This window comes from Phaseolus vulgaris, chromosome 6 (genome assembly GCF_051622355.1).
Source record: "Phaseolus vulgaris cultivar YP4 chromosome 6, ASM5162235v1, whole genome shotgun sequence".
Lineage (NCBI taxonomy): Eukaryota > Viridiplantae > Streptophyta > Magnoliopsida > Fabales > Fabaceae > Phaseolus > Phaseolus vulgaris.
Genome location: NC_143503.1, coordinates 33,815,915 through 33,830,126, shown reverse-complemented (window position 1 = coordinate 33,830,126; position 14,212 = coordinate 33,815,915). Strand labels below are relative to the sequence as shown.

General features: G+C 27.1%; 2 protein-coding genes across 2 annotated transcripts; both read right to left on the bottom strand.

The window, feature by feature from the left end:
* Positions 1-1,324: 1,324 nt before the first annotated feature.
* On the bottom strand, positions 1,325-4,917 carry LOC137832429 (GDSL esterase/lipase At4g18970). Its single transcript, XM_068640590.1, has 5 exons — positions 4,308-4,917; positions 3,224-3,348; positions 2,873-3,118; positions 1,870-2,125; positions 1,325-1,760 (listed from the first exon to the last, which is right to left on the bottom strand). The coding sequence occupies exons 1-5, from the start codon at positions 4,534-4,536 to the stop codon at positions 1,537-1,539; spliced, it is 1,080 nt and encodes a 359-aa protein (XP_068496691.1). The 5' UTR covers positions 4,537-4,917; the 3' UTR covers positions 1,325-1,536.
* Positions 4,918-10,826: 5,909 nt separating this feature from the next.
* On the bottom strand, positions 10,827-12,790 carry LOC137832428 (adenine phosphoribosyltransferase). The gene is made up of 2 exons (XM_068640589.1): positions 12,057-12,790; positions 10,827-11,094 (listed from the first exon to the last, which is right to left on the bottom strand). Exons 1-2 carry the CDS (start codon positions 12,543-12,545, stop codon positions 10,927-10,929), a joined length of 657 nt encoding a protein of 218 aa, XP_068496690.1. The 5' UTR covers positions 12,546-12,790; the 3' UTR covers positions 10,827-10,926.
* Positions 12,791-14,212: the final 1,422 nt, after the last annotated feature.

Sequence of the window (14,212 nt, the reverse complement as noted above, 5' to 3'; positions counted from 1 at the left end):
TATTTTTTTAATATCATTCATTATTATAAATAAGTTAATCAATTATTTTTATTAATATTAAGTTATCAAAAATTGTTTCAAACACAAATTTTACCATTAATCGATTATTATTTAAATAATTTATTAAATTGTTCTGGTTGAATTTTTATATTTAATAATGAATAAAATATTTGATTAGTCTTTAATATTAATTATGTCGAGCTTGATGAAAAATACAAAACTTTCATTTAATCGATTAACTTTCAAAATATAATCAATTAGATTGTTTTTGGTTAAGCTTTTTCCGTTGGTTATCCTGTTTATGGTCATGCAGTAGCTGTAATGGAGGATTTTGATGGGTTGTAAGACTGTTTTGTTATGTTTTAAATATATAAGTGGTGTATACAAGTTTAAATACTCCTTTATTTAATTTTATTTTTTTGTTAATAAAAAAATGGTATATTGAAATTATATTTTCAAAAAGAAAAAAGAATATAATTATCTTTATAAATAATTTATCTAAGTTAAAAATATTCCTGCCAAAAGTACTATTGAAGAGTAGGAACTAAAAAGAAACCTTCTAAATCGGATAAAAAGTTCAGTCTAAACAAAAATAAATTATCTTAACTAAACTAATTTTTAGAATATATATTAATTTTATATTTTTTTTTTAAATCCACAAAAGTATCAAATCTAAAATCATAGTAAATTACTATATAAGTATATTTTAATGGAATCTCCACCAGCTGTCCTCAGAGCATTATTCACCTTCCGCGTGGGTTGGTTTGAAGTAAGAGTGGAAAGCTTTATATTTGTTCTGTAATGTAATTTTTTTTAAAAACTAAATAATTAGTAGTTAAAATTTTGATGGTTAATTAAATACAAATTTAAAAATAATTAATAATAACAAAAATTAATTTAAAAATAAATAAAAAATTAATTTTTAAAATGATTTCTAATTTAATTATTATTAAAACTAATTATTTTTTATTTATAAATTTAATTTCTATTTTGTGATTTTTTTTTTAGTGTTTTATTTTGTTTGCGGGAAGAATTATTTATTGTAATGTTTTAAATGAGGGTCGGGGGTATAAGTAGTAAGTAGGGTTTTGGGTCTTTAAATTGTTTGGTTAAAAAATAAAATAATGTAAGCAATGAGAATGTGTATAACTAAGAAAAAGAAGGGGTTCCATTATAAAAAAAAATTCTTTTATCCCTTTTCTAAACTCTGAACTCTGAAAGATTATTATTATTACAGTTCTTCAATCCTCTTCTTCCTTCACCTTCATCCCTCACTATATAAATGAAAATACCAAGTAATAAAAAACCGAAGAAGGTCCCAGAATACTACAATATTTTCTATTCTCATATTTTCTTCCTATATTTATTTTATAATCAGAGTAGTTAAAGATCTCTCTTAATTAGTTCTCCTTAAATATTTTTATCAAACATTAACAATATAAATATTCCATCTCCTAAAATTACACATTAGAATGAAAGTTACTATGGCACAACTTATTGCAGTTACTAGAGAATTTTGCCACAAGTAGAAGGTCTTTAGATCCGAACTAAGCTATTGATATCAATAGGGTAAGCATCGGATGTAGATGGAGCGTTGTAAGCTCTCCTACCAATGATAGTATTGGCAGCCTCACTTAGATGGTATGCATCCCAAAACAATACCTCGTTCCTGTTAGAGCATGGAGGTTGCAGAGCCACACATGTATATTGACCATTGTTCCCTCCTGCCCTACAGCACCCAGCATTTATCACTCTGAAACCTGAGAATTCAAGAAGACCACATCCCAACAAAATGAGCACCAACTACAACTATGTACAAAAATTTGAGTCCCAACAAAATACCAAATGTTCTAGGCAGAAAATAATTACCAAGGGGTGATGGGTTAGTTCTGATGTTTTGGACGATACCATAAACGTTTACATAGGTGAATCTTGCATTCCGCAACTGGGTGTTGAGTTCATCAACCATAGATCTCAATCTGGTGTTGAATAATTGAATTGGAGAATTGATTCTTTCCACACATGTTATACCATCTGGGCTGTTTTGGGCCAATGCATAAGGGCTGCAACCTATTGGAGCAATCCCAAATAACACCATTTTCCTTGCCCCGTAGCCGTACAGAACCTGAATCACAAACACAACAATCAAGCTTTTAATTTGTTAACCCTTATTTGAGCTTCTTACCTGCACACTTTGTACAACAATCATTTCATTTTTTGTTGTTTCTTTTTACTAGACTTAATTTTACTTTATTGTCTCCTTAGTTTATCAGTTTTTGTTGATAAGTGGAATGTGAATATAGGAGCAGTTAGGGGGTGAGAAAGTAGAGGTCAACTTGTTGGTTTTCGCAGAAGCACATAGATGAAGGATGCAGGGGCACACTGCTGATAACTACGGTCAGAGAATCAAATCGTGAGGATGCAGGGGGCACATTGCTGATAGCTGCGTCCAGAGGATCAAATCATGGTCATGTCCATAATTTTCAAGTTGCCAGCAAGCTTCACTTACAGCAATACCAAAATTGTAGCATTTTTCATCTTGAAACTGAGGGCGTGTACGCTGCAGAGATAGCTCACTACATATTTTGTGATTAAGGAACTGTAATGTATGCTTCTATAATATTTTTGGTGGTAGTGGACTGTTTGTAACATAATGTGTAGGAGTTTTTAAGCTTCAAACACTTTTCTTATTGGATAGTTGTGTGTTATTAAAGAGTTTACAAATAGAAAATTTGCATTTCTTGTCAGAAAGATTGTAGATGCTAAATTTTATGTTTTCCTATTTGTATGTATTTGGTTGGAGAGATTGTTTTGTATTGTGTATAACAATAAGAGGGAAGGTAGTAGAAAATAGGCAAAATGATATACCAACCCTGAGGTATTGAGCATATTGTTGAATAAGAAGATTAGCATACTGATCTGATGAGTACTGAGTGCTGCTGCTATAGATTCGAGGCAAGAAGTAGTTGTTAAGATAATCTTCACTTCCCAATCCGATTGAATAAATGCACCTATTCAGGTAACCTGCAGTTCTGTTCCAATCTCTCACTAAATTTACCATATAGGACACTGTCCTTATGTGGTTTTGCACCTGCCCTCTAAAACTGGTTCGGCTTCCCTACAAAGTTCAGCACAAATCAACAATTATACAAAAAAATAAACACCATAAGACTACCAAATTAATGAAGAAAAAATAAATAAATAAATAAATAAGTATAAGTACCAGGTGCTGTCCAGTTTCGTCTCTAATTCCGGCACCTGCTGAAGCATAATTGACTCCGTAAAATATGTCTCTGTCTATAACCCTTGAATATGGACGTATGTAACCGTTCAACCCCAATAACTCAGCTGTTAAATTTCAACACAAGGTTAGACAACATTTCATATATGTTTACATGCATATGTATCAGCTTTTTTTGTTAAGAAATCAAGGTGTCTGTTGAAATATATCTATCTGAAATATATCTATACCAGAATTAGACTCTTTACTTGCACATTCACTGCAACCAAACAAAACCATGTGCTTGGTTTGTATCGGAGAGTTAGGCAGACACCTAAGGAGGAATGACTCAAAGGGGCAATATGCTCACTTTTTCAAAACTTGAATGATAAAAAATAAAATAAAATATTTTCACTAAATTGTATAATTTTAAATTTCTTAAAATGGGTTCAAGATATAATCTGCGAATATTCTCCCAATCAAATGATTTTTTCCATCAAAATCCTATCATGCGTAATACTAAGCATAATAAGGTACATGTGAGACTGGTTTTAAGAGTTTGTAAGCAGTATGTTTTGGATTATGCGGTGATGTCAATGGCAAACCTTCATTAAGGGCATAATGGTGATTTATAAAACTAACTGAGTTAATTTTAGCATTCGGAGAAGGACTACATTATTGTATTTTTGTATTTTTAAAAGTTAAGGATGTTTGATTAAATTTTTTATTAATATGCAAAATAAATTTAATAAAAATAACTAAATAGTGTGGGGTTATGGATGAGTCCAATAACACGGTGAAGATAGACATGCTACTGATCTCTGAAAATAATAAAAAAATATTTTTATTTTTGGAGATAAACTGCGAAAATTAACTGAATATACAATATTCTAATTAAGACAGAACAACAACTCAATTAGAAAACACAGTATTTTTGCTAAATTAAATGTTCTAATCGAAAACACAGTATTTTTGCTAAACTAAATGTTCTAATCGGAAAACATCCTTCTTTACTAAAATAAATAAACTAAACAAATATAAAAAAGTAATTATATTACAGAAAAAGAGGATAAATTAAGAAACTGACCTACTACATCAACCAAAGTTTTGCCATTGGAAAACCTTCCAGTTGGGCCCTGAGGGTAGTCGATCCCATAAGGGAGGTAATTAGCTTTTGCATATGACCAAAGGTTGTTGTTGTTGCCACTATCTGCCAAAGAGTCTCCAAAAATAAAGTAGCATGGAGCTTGTTGTTGTGCACCTCCAATCCCACTCCACAAACCCACACCCACTATCACCATTACCACTATATTCATATTCAACTTCACCACTAACAAACCAAATTAACAACAATAATTTATATGCTATCTCATATCACCAAAACTATATATAGAAGGAAGACAAAAAACCAACCTTTCACCATTCGTATTTTTTTTATGAGCATTAAAATCACCCGGAGTTAATGTGAAATTCAATGACTTACATTATAGCCACAGTAGCCTTGTACCACTTATACCTATAACTAGTTCAAAACAATTAAAATCTAGTGACTAGTTACTTTTAAATTTTGTGTTTCGATCAAACTCTACTTATACACACTCAAATCAAAATAATATGGAGATTCCCAGACATCAAACTGTATATTTAAAGATACTTTAGAAAGTTACTTAGTGTTTAAGAATAATTTTGTGTTAAATGGCTAAACACCCCATGTATCTTTTTTATCTATTGATGATAAGTCTTCATATTTTCTACATCTTAAAATTTTGAAAATAATTTTTTTTTTAAATATTTTCAAAAATTAAATAGATTCTCACATTTATAGTGTTAAAGAAATATTTTTTTCTCTTGTGTTTAAGCGAACAATTACGGTTGTCAATGAATAAAAACACTAAATAAAAACAAAATAGCACGTTAATCGAAAAAAGTTTCTACGTACAACTTTTTTCCCATCAAAGTTATATTATATATATATACATATATATATATATATATTAATTAATTAATTTTCATTTACCTTTTTATCCTTTTATTTTAAACTTAAATTTTTATTATTTTTATTTAAAATATAATTATTATTAAATAAAATATATAAACATTATAAAAAAATAATTATTATAAAAAAATAATTAATCATATTATATATAATAAATATAAATAATAATAAAAATATTTATATTTTTAATAATTTAAAAATAAATTTATATAATAATTATATTAATTAAAAAAAGTAAAGATAAAAATAATAATTTTATTTAATATAAAAATAATTTTTTATCAAATATTTATAATTATAAATATTTTAATAATATTTTAATTAAAAATAATTATAATTTATTAATAAATATATAAAATTAATTTTTAATTATTTCTAAATATAAGGATAAATTTGTAAACTTACATTTTTATCAATTAAAAAATATATAATTTCAATCACACTCATCATATCATTCACAAACCTTTACAAACTTTCCCCAAACTTTTAACTTTATTTATCTTAATCCAAACACCCTAAGGCTTTGTTTGGATTAGGGAGTGGAAATGAAGGAGTGAATTTGAGATGATTTGAAAAGAAAGTTAAGGTGTTTGGATTAAGGTAAATAAAGGAAAAGTGTAGGCAAAATTTATAAAAGTTTGTGAGTGATGTGATGGATGTGATTGAAATTGTATTTTTTTTAATTGATAAAAATGTAACTTTACATATTTACCCTTATATTTAAAAATTGATAAAAAAAATTAATTTGATTGATTATTTGTGAAGTTTTTATAAAGTTTTTTACTTGATTTTAGAAAAATTTAAAAATTTAAATATTTTGTATACTTATAATTATTTTATAAATTTAAACTGATATTTATAAAGTTTTTTACTTTATTTTTAGAAGAAAAAAATATTAAACATAAAAATATCAGAAAAAATTTAAATATTAATAAAAAAAATTAAGTACTAGAAAATTCATTCAAACTTTCATTAATGAAATGAAATTATTTCATTAATGCTCAATAATATACTCATGTGATTAAGAAAAAACTTTGAAATATCAAAGGCAGCAGTATTCTATTGACATAAATAAAATAAATTACAAATTGACAAATAGGTAGTAGGTGAGGTATGGGTAATATGTAATCTTCTCAACTCAACATAGAAGCCTATTTCACATACTTCGTTTTTCTTCGCTCTCTATTATCCACAAATTCTCAAATACAAACAAGCTATTCTTTCATTTTCAATCCGGGTGAACAATAATCATCCGGATACAAACAGAGGCTAACTTTCTTTACACTTTTCCTTTCAAATCATTACAAATCCACTCCCTCATTTCCACTCCCTAATCCAAACAAAGCCTGAAATAAGTTAGACAAGATATTTTAAAAAAACTAGATTAAATATTTACTTTAAAATATGTTTGTAGGAAAAAATTAATGAATATATCAATTTTAAAATGTACTACTTGATAGCAATAAAGTATCTTTTTTTACAGAATTTACTGTAATTTCATGTGCAAGTGTTTTTATGGGATAGTGTATAATTTTGTTTTGTTTTTAGTTTGTTATCATATTTTTTTCAATTATGTTTTTAGTATAAATATCTTTTAGTTTAGGTTGATGATGGATATCTATGGAAAATCTGATCGCAACTTCAATGGAATGTTTCTTTTCAATCGCATTTTTTACTCAATATAAGCTATTTAAAATTTTTATTATCAATCATACCAATTTATTACCTTTAAAGTTTCTATTATGTGATCCCTTTTGGGAAAGAATTTTTGAAAAAACCAAAATAAATACATTTGATTGATTTAGTTATTTAAATCTAAATATTTCTTTCTTAATCTCCAACCTTACATTTAAGTGTCTGAAAGAAAATTTAAAAAATAGATCACTGGAATGTTAAGGCACTGCGTTTACTTTTATCTTTCGTTGTTATTGTTCCACAGAAATTGGAAAATGGAGTACCAAACCATTTTGAATTTTGTAATGGAAAATTAAAGTTTGGAGGTTGCAGGAGTAACAGGGAATTTGAAACTAAGATCAAACGAACCCTATGCACGTAGGACAGCTTCATCACGCCAAGTCGTTGTCCTCTATTTACTAAGAATAATTATTTTTCTTTTTTTTTATGAAATATTAAGAAATTTAGAGTTTAGTATTCAATTTCGTAATAATCTTTTAAATATTTCTATTGAACTAAATATGCAGATCTAATAATTAAAAAATACTTTGAATATTCCAATAGAAAATAATTCAACTAAATATAATTAGTTTTAAAATTTGTGTTCTTTCAAAACCTTAGATAACCTTTATAACACTAAAACATGTTTTTCTTTTATAGATGAAATATACTTTCTTTTATCAAATATCAGTCTCTTCGAGTTGTTTGAACGGATTCAATAAGAAGTATTTGCAAAAAGACTATTAAATATTTTTTAAATTATTAAATAAATTTATTTAATATTTAATTTTGTATATTGTATATATATAATTATATTAATAATTATAATAGTTGTATTTATGAAATTATCAATGTCATTTCATACACTATTACAAAGTTATATTTTAAGGTTATTAACGTAAAATATTCATATCCAACGTAGACATCTTTCCAATCTTTACATATTTAAAAGAAATAAAAAAAAAGATGTAATTTGCTCTTTTGTTTGTACCCTCACATCCACATGTTCATCCAAACAAGGGATCATTCACTTGTTCATTCACGCTCTCACTACATTAAGAGATCCAAATATAACATATAATAAAGAATAGTGTATATATTTAGTTTTCACTCATTTAACAGAATTTTTATCTGCATGGAGTATCATCACTAATTTTTTATTGGTTATTTTCAAATATGATTAATAATACAAGTGTTTATTAACATGCAATAGGGATTTTAATGTATTAATTTTGTTATTTAAATGTTTTTTATAGACCGATTCTTTCTCATTTTTGTTTCATGTAATGTTATTTATGATAGTCGTTTAATAAGTTAGGATTTTGTTACCAATATCTTTCTTTTAGTTCAATTATAAAATTTAAGATGTTCTTGAAAATATTAGTTAAGGTAAAATGAAAGCGTGGAATTTTGAATGAAAAAGAAATTAATATTTATTATAATGAATACAATAATATTTTATAATTACTTTTTTCAACAATTAAAAGTGTTTTTGTAAAATAAATAAAACTATAGAAAGTAGTTCATACCACTTCATGCTAAACTTTAACTATTTTTGGTTGTGACATTTACTAACAAACTTGGATTTTCAGTATTAATAAATAAACAAATAAATACAATTTTATACTATCACTCTAATAATGTTTCTGCTGAGAAAAAAATAATGTTTCTACATAGAACATTTCTAGTTACACTAATATGGTGGAGTTGTTTAGCTCAGCTCAACAAGTCATATATAAGATTTAAAATTTTAACAAGTATTATTTGAATAAATAATTCTAATTAAAAACTTGTTTTTATCACTTTAAAATTTTGTTAATAGCATTGTTTATATGATAAACAATTCTTAATTTTTGAATGTGAGATTTATAATATTTGAGTTACCTCACTCCACCAAAAATAGTTGGAATGATGTGAGAGGTGGAAATTTATGGTAGCAATAGATATATAGGTATGGCTATAGACTATAGTGAAGGAAGAGAAGAGCAAGGGATGAGGGAAGCGCAACAATTGTATAGCCACTTACTTGTCAACTGCAATTGTAAAGTGTGACATATATAAGACTTGAAGCTTCTTTTAATTACTCCGCAACTTAGTTAATTAATTACATTTGGTACCAAATTTGACCATTTGCAGTTTCTGAAAGATTATGTGCTTCTACAAGTGACTAAGATTTTGGTATGTTAACCCACCCCTTATAGTAGGATCCTTCTCCTAAAGTTAATACTATTAACTATCTTGCAACAAATTCATTCTATGTTTCAACATCTTGATTCTTTCTGATATAGGATCTTAATAAATATATGCAGATAATAACATTTTTTTATGAAAAAAGTAATAATATATACTAATGATAATATTCAAATTAGTATGTAAAATATCAAAATCATACCATTACAATTCTAGAGGACTAATTAAGTTATTTTCTCTTTCGATTTTTAATCTCTCTCGAACTACATAAATAATAGGTATAGGTATGTGTTTTGTAATAAGTTTTACATGCTAAAAATAAATGTTATACAATATATTTTTTAAATTTGGGATTAGCTTCCAAATGTAAAGTTAGTCCCAAATTCTGAAAATACTTTAAATTATGTAATATAGAATATTCTCATAATAAAAAAAATCAGTATAGGAAGCTAATACAAGAAAAAAAATGAAATATTTTTTAAATCAGAATAAATAGTAGGATAAAAATCCTAGGTGAGATTTTAAGATTTATTTAATTTTTAACTAAAAGACAAAAAGGTAAATTACATAATTACTATAGGTGTCGCAAGAACTTATGAGGTTCAGGAAGAAACAGTGTCGGCTAACCTATTGGGAGTCAAGTTTGCCTTACAAGCTGATTCTTCCTCCACCTCCATAGCTTATCTGACATCTCTTTGGTCTTAAAAAAACAATTTTATTATTAAAAAATACATTCTGAATTTTAAAATATGTAAATATTTTTTTTCGATTTACATCTCACAATATTTTTAAATTCTACAATACAAAATATTTTTTTCTTTAAAAAGATACCTTCTTATTGTCAGATTTAAGATTCTATCATCTAAAAATACCTTCATAATTTATAATGTATTTTATATGTTGGATCATTCATTCTGAAATGAAAAAAAATTAATAAAATAAAAAGTATTTTTAATATTTAAAAAAATATGGGGTGTCACACAAGACGCCATGGAGGTGCAGGAAGAAATAGCCCCCTTAGAAACATGAGTTTGCTTCAGCACTGTTTATTATATAATCCGAAAACCTTTTTTCATATGCATGATTAATTTTCGAATTGCATAATCTGAAAAGTCTTATTTAGCTTCCAGATTATGTAATCTGAAATTTTTTTTCAAATGAGTTTTCAGATTATATAATTCGAAAACTATTATATGAAGATGACATAAAAAGGATAAAAATATATTTTCATGTTGTGTATGGAGGTGACAGAAGAAAAAACAGTCATAGAATAAAATGTGGTGATCCAAGATTTTTAAAAAGGTACAGAAAGTTGAGAAAAATGCCTTGTATTCCTGTTTTTAAAAATTTTGGGCTCAAATATAAGAAATTTCTTTTATTTACTTCAACCATTAATTTTGAGGATTGGCCAGTGATTATGCTATTTATTTTCACACCAAATTGTTTTTGTTATTTTGATAATTATCTTGTTCTTTTTATATGCAAACCTGAAAGTTTGGAAATTCTGGAATGAATAACATTTTAACGTAAAGATAATTTGGGTCCAGAAAAATGAAAATGAAGCTGCGGATTCTGCCGTGAGCTTATTAAAATTTGCCTTAAAAGAGTTATGGCTCCAATTCAATAAAATCCATAACCAAGCTTTATAGAAAACATTTCACATTTAAAATTGCCTCATTCAATCGTTATAACAGTAAAATTAACTGTTAATTCCTGCTGAAACCTAGTATCCTAAGAAAAACAGAGTGAAAGCAAAAGAAAGAAATTGAATTTTGGACACGTATATGTTAAGCAGTTACACAATCCTTCAAGATTCTCTATGATCCAAATTCTTGCAAATTCCTAGCTATAGTTCAGAGTCTTTGCCTTGAACAGGAAAAAATTGGAGCAACAAATCTTTGACAACCTGAATCAAAGCCTTTAAATCATTGTTACCCAATTGTAGACAATCCCTGATTAATCCTCCTTCCACCACCTCTTTCTGAAACGTCTCCCCCATTTCCCTCATCACTCCCTGCCATTCCACATGCTAAAATTCATCACTAACGCAATAACCACAAATAATAAGGTTGTATCATAGCATACAACTAAGTTTAGTTACAAACTTAAACAAATAAATATCAAAAAAATTTAAAGGTTAAAGTGTTCTGATCCCTATAATAACCTTCATTTTAAGTTAAGAGTTTAGTCCCCTTTTTTTGGAGCAATTTGTCACTGTTAGAAAGAAAAACGCAGCTATTTTATACTGTGGGATACAGTTCTTTAATGTTAACAAGAAAGACCAAAACTTAGACAAACATACATTCGCATTAAAACTTACCATTTTTTTTCATATATAAACTAAAATAAAAACAAGAATAAACATACATGAGGATTCAAACATACCATTTATATATATGTGAACTAAAAAGGGTCAAATAAATAATTGATTGAATTATTTAATTAATTAACTGTGTTAATAGTTCCTATTGTCCTTTATAGTCTTTTTCTTTATAAAATATTTTATAATTTGTATGCAACATTAATTTCATTGTTTACTTTTATTAAATATTATAAATATGTGTCTTTTATCAATAAAAATTAATTTAATAAGTTATTAACAGTGACAGTACAAAATAACAAACTTGATATATTTACAACATTATTTAAAAAATTCAATGTAATTAACTAAGTTTTTTTTATTAATATATATAATTATGTTTTAGGAAATTTTTACTAAAGATATAAGAAAAATTTATTAAGTCAGAAGTCACTTATATATTAAAGACATTAGGAAGCATATAAAAACATCGTTGCAGTTTTTGTACACGAAACTTATTTATTATACATTTTGAATTTGTAAAAGGTTTAAAAAATTATGTTGATTTTATAAATATGAAAAATATAATTATTATTTAAATAATTTAATTTTTGTCTCAATCACACATTTAGAATTATTAAAAAATGTAAATAGAAGAAAACAAGCTTTTTACGTACCGACTGGCCAAATGCTTTGAGGAGCTTGCTGGAGAGCGATTTTGAGACGGTGAGGACACTCTGGTAATTTCGCGAAACCCAAGCGGACCGTTCCGCGACCGATTCCAAACGAGTCAACTCAGTCAAGCCCCTAAGCAACTCCTTCGTGTCCGAAACGACGCCGTAGAGGTCCGTGAAGGACAAATCCCTCCACGACCATGTCCAGAGGAGTTTCACGAAGCCGAAGACGGTTCCCCGATCGAGGCTGTTGGCGATGGCCCTAGCTCGCTCGGCGCCAACGACGTCGCCGCGCGCGGCCCGGAGGTTGGCGACGCCGATGAGAAGGGAATGCGAAAGGGAGAAGAGTTCTCGGTAACGGAAATAAGAGGAGAAAGATATGCATTGAGAAGGAGATGGTGCGGTTGTGAAGAGAATGAAAGCGACGAAGAAGACAGTGATCGAGTTTGATCGTACGGCTGCCATTGGATTTGGAGGTAAAGAAAAAATCATGGAATTGCGAAAAAGTTTTGTAAATAAAATTCACTGTTTATATCAGATCTGAGCGGTAGGGCGCTGCTTTGGTATACTTTGTCGGGTCGGGTCGGGTCATTATCTTTTCTACTCCTTTTCTTTTGTTTTACGAAATTCTTAAATTCGAATTAATACATAAAATAAAATCTTAACTTGTCCCAACAAATTTGTCATTTTTTATTTTTTCTTACATTACTTTTTCTGTAATTATATTATTGCTTAATCTTTTCATTTCATCCTCTCTTTTTTCATGAGCAATTAATTGTGAAGCTTCATGGTAATTTCGCCACAAGTGTAGAAATTCAATCATTTGTTATGTTAATATTGGGGATAGAGACAAGTTCAATTAATTGCTTAATTACTTATAACACTTCTACTGAACAAGAACAGCATAAGACATACCAATTTCTGAATGACAAGTAGAAGAATAGCAACAAAGGTGAAAATATCGGAGAACTAAAGTGCAAGCTTTTAAGTTCCATTAACTTGTTTAACTTAGAAGGTAGTATTGTCTCTTGGAAATTGTTCTGAGTCAAAGGTGTTTCTGGATTATGGTTTATGATGCGTTGAGTTTATCTTCTTCTCTCACTTTGAACCAGTCACGAATAAAAAATTTCATTTTCTTTCTTCTTAAGTTTCCTTATCTCTAGCACTCTTTTCTATCTTTCTGACACACTACGAACATATACTAGTTTAAGTTTTCAATTTTGTTAGTGTTCATGTTCTGGAAACTAAAAGAATGTTATTAACATTAAGGTTGTGTATGTTACACTGATATACGGTAGACGTGGATTAAAAAATGACGAAACTTAATGAAATGTGAGAATGAATGAAAGATAATTTTTATATCCTTTCACCATGGAAAATATAAAATTATACATTTATTCTTCAGGTTACCTCATAAATTTTTACTTTTATTTTTATGACAAAAAATAACATATATAACGTAAGGAGTAAAAATGACATCAAAATTTTATAATTTATTCTTCAGTTTACCTGATAAATTTTTACTTTTATTTTTTATGACAAAAATAACGTATATAAAAATGAGTTCAAGTATGTCACTACAGATTTTGAATTGATTGTGTTGGAAAAAATAAAAATATTTTAAATATGGATCAAATTAAACTTGAGTCACTTAATTTTTAGGTTAAACGAGTTTGAATTAGATTGGAGAAGAGTTGATTCATAACCCATCAAGACAATTTTTTTATTTTTTAAATATTTTTTTATTGTTTAAATTCTCTAACTATATAGGTTGACAATTTAATTTTTTAAAGATTAGAATATTTCTTTAATAATTTTTTAATAGTTTAGATATTTAATTTATTTGTTTACCTAATAAGTTAATATTTTGATTGTACTGATATAAATAATAAGTAGAGTTAATTTCTTTTGATTATACTATAATAAATATATAAAATAAGTTAGTAGAGCAAATCATGCTTAATTGAGTCAACTAGGAATGAAAAGTGAGTGAGTGTGGATTTGAGTGTCTCATCCATATTTTTAAAATAAATATTTTTTTTAAATATGATATTATTAAGTATTTAATATAAAAAAGATACACGCTTCTTTTTTTCAATATTAAATATCCATGAAAATATTATAATTGTATATCAAATAAGAGTATGAAATAAAAGTTT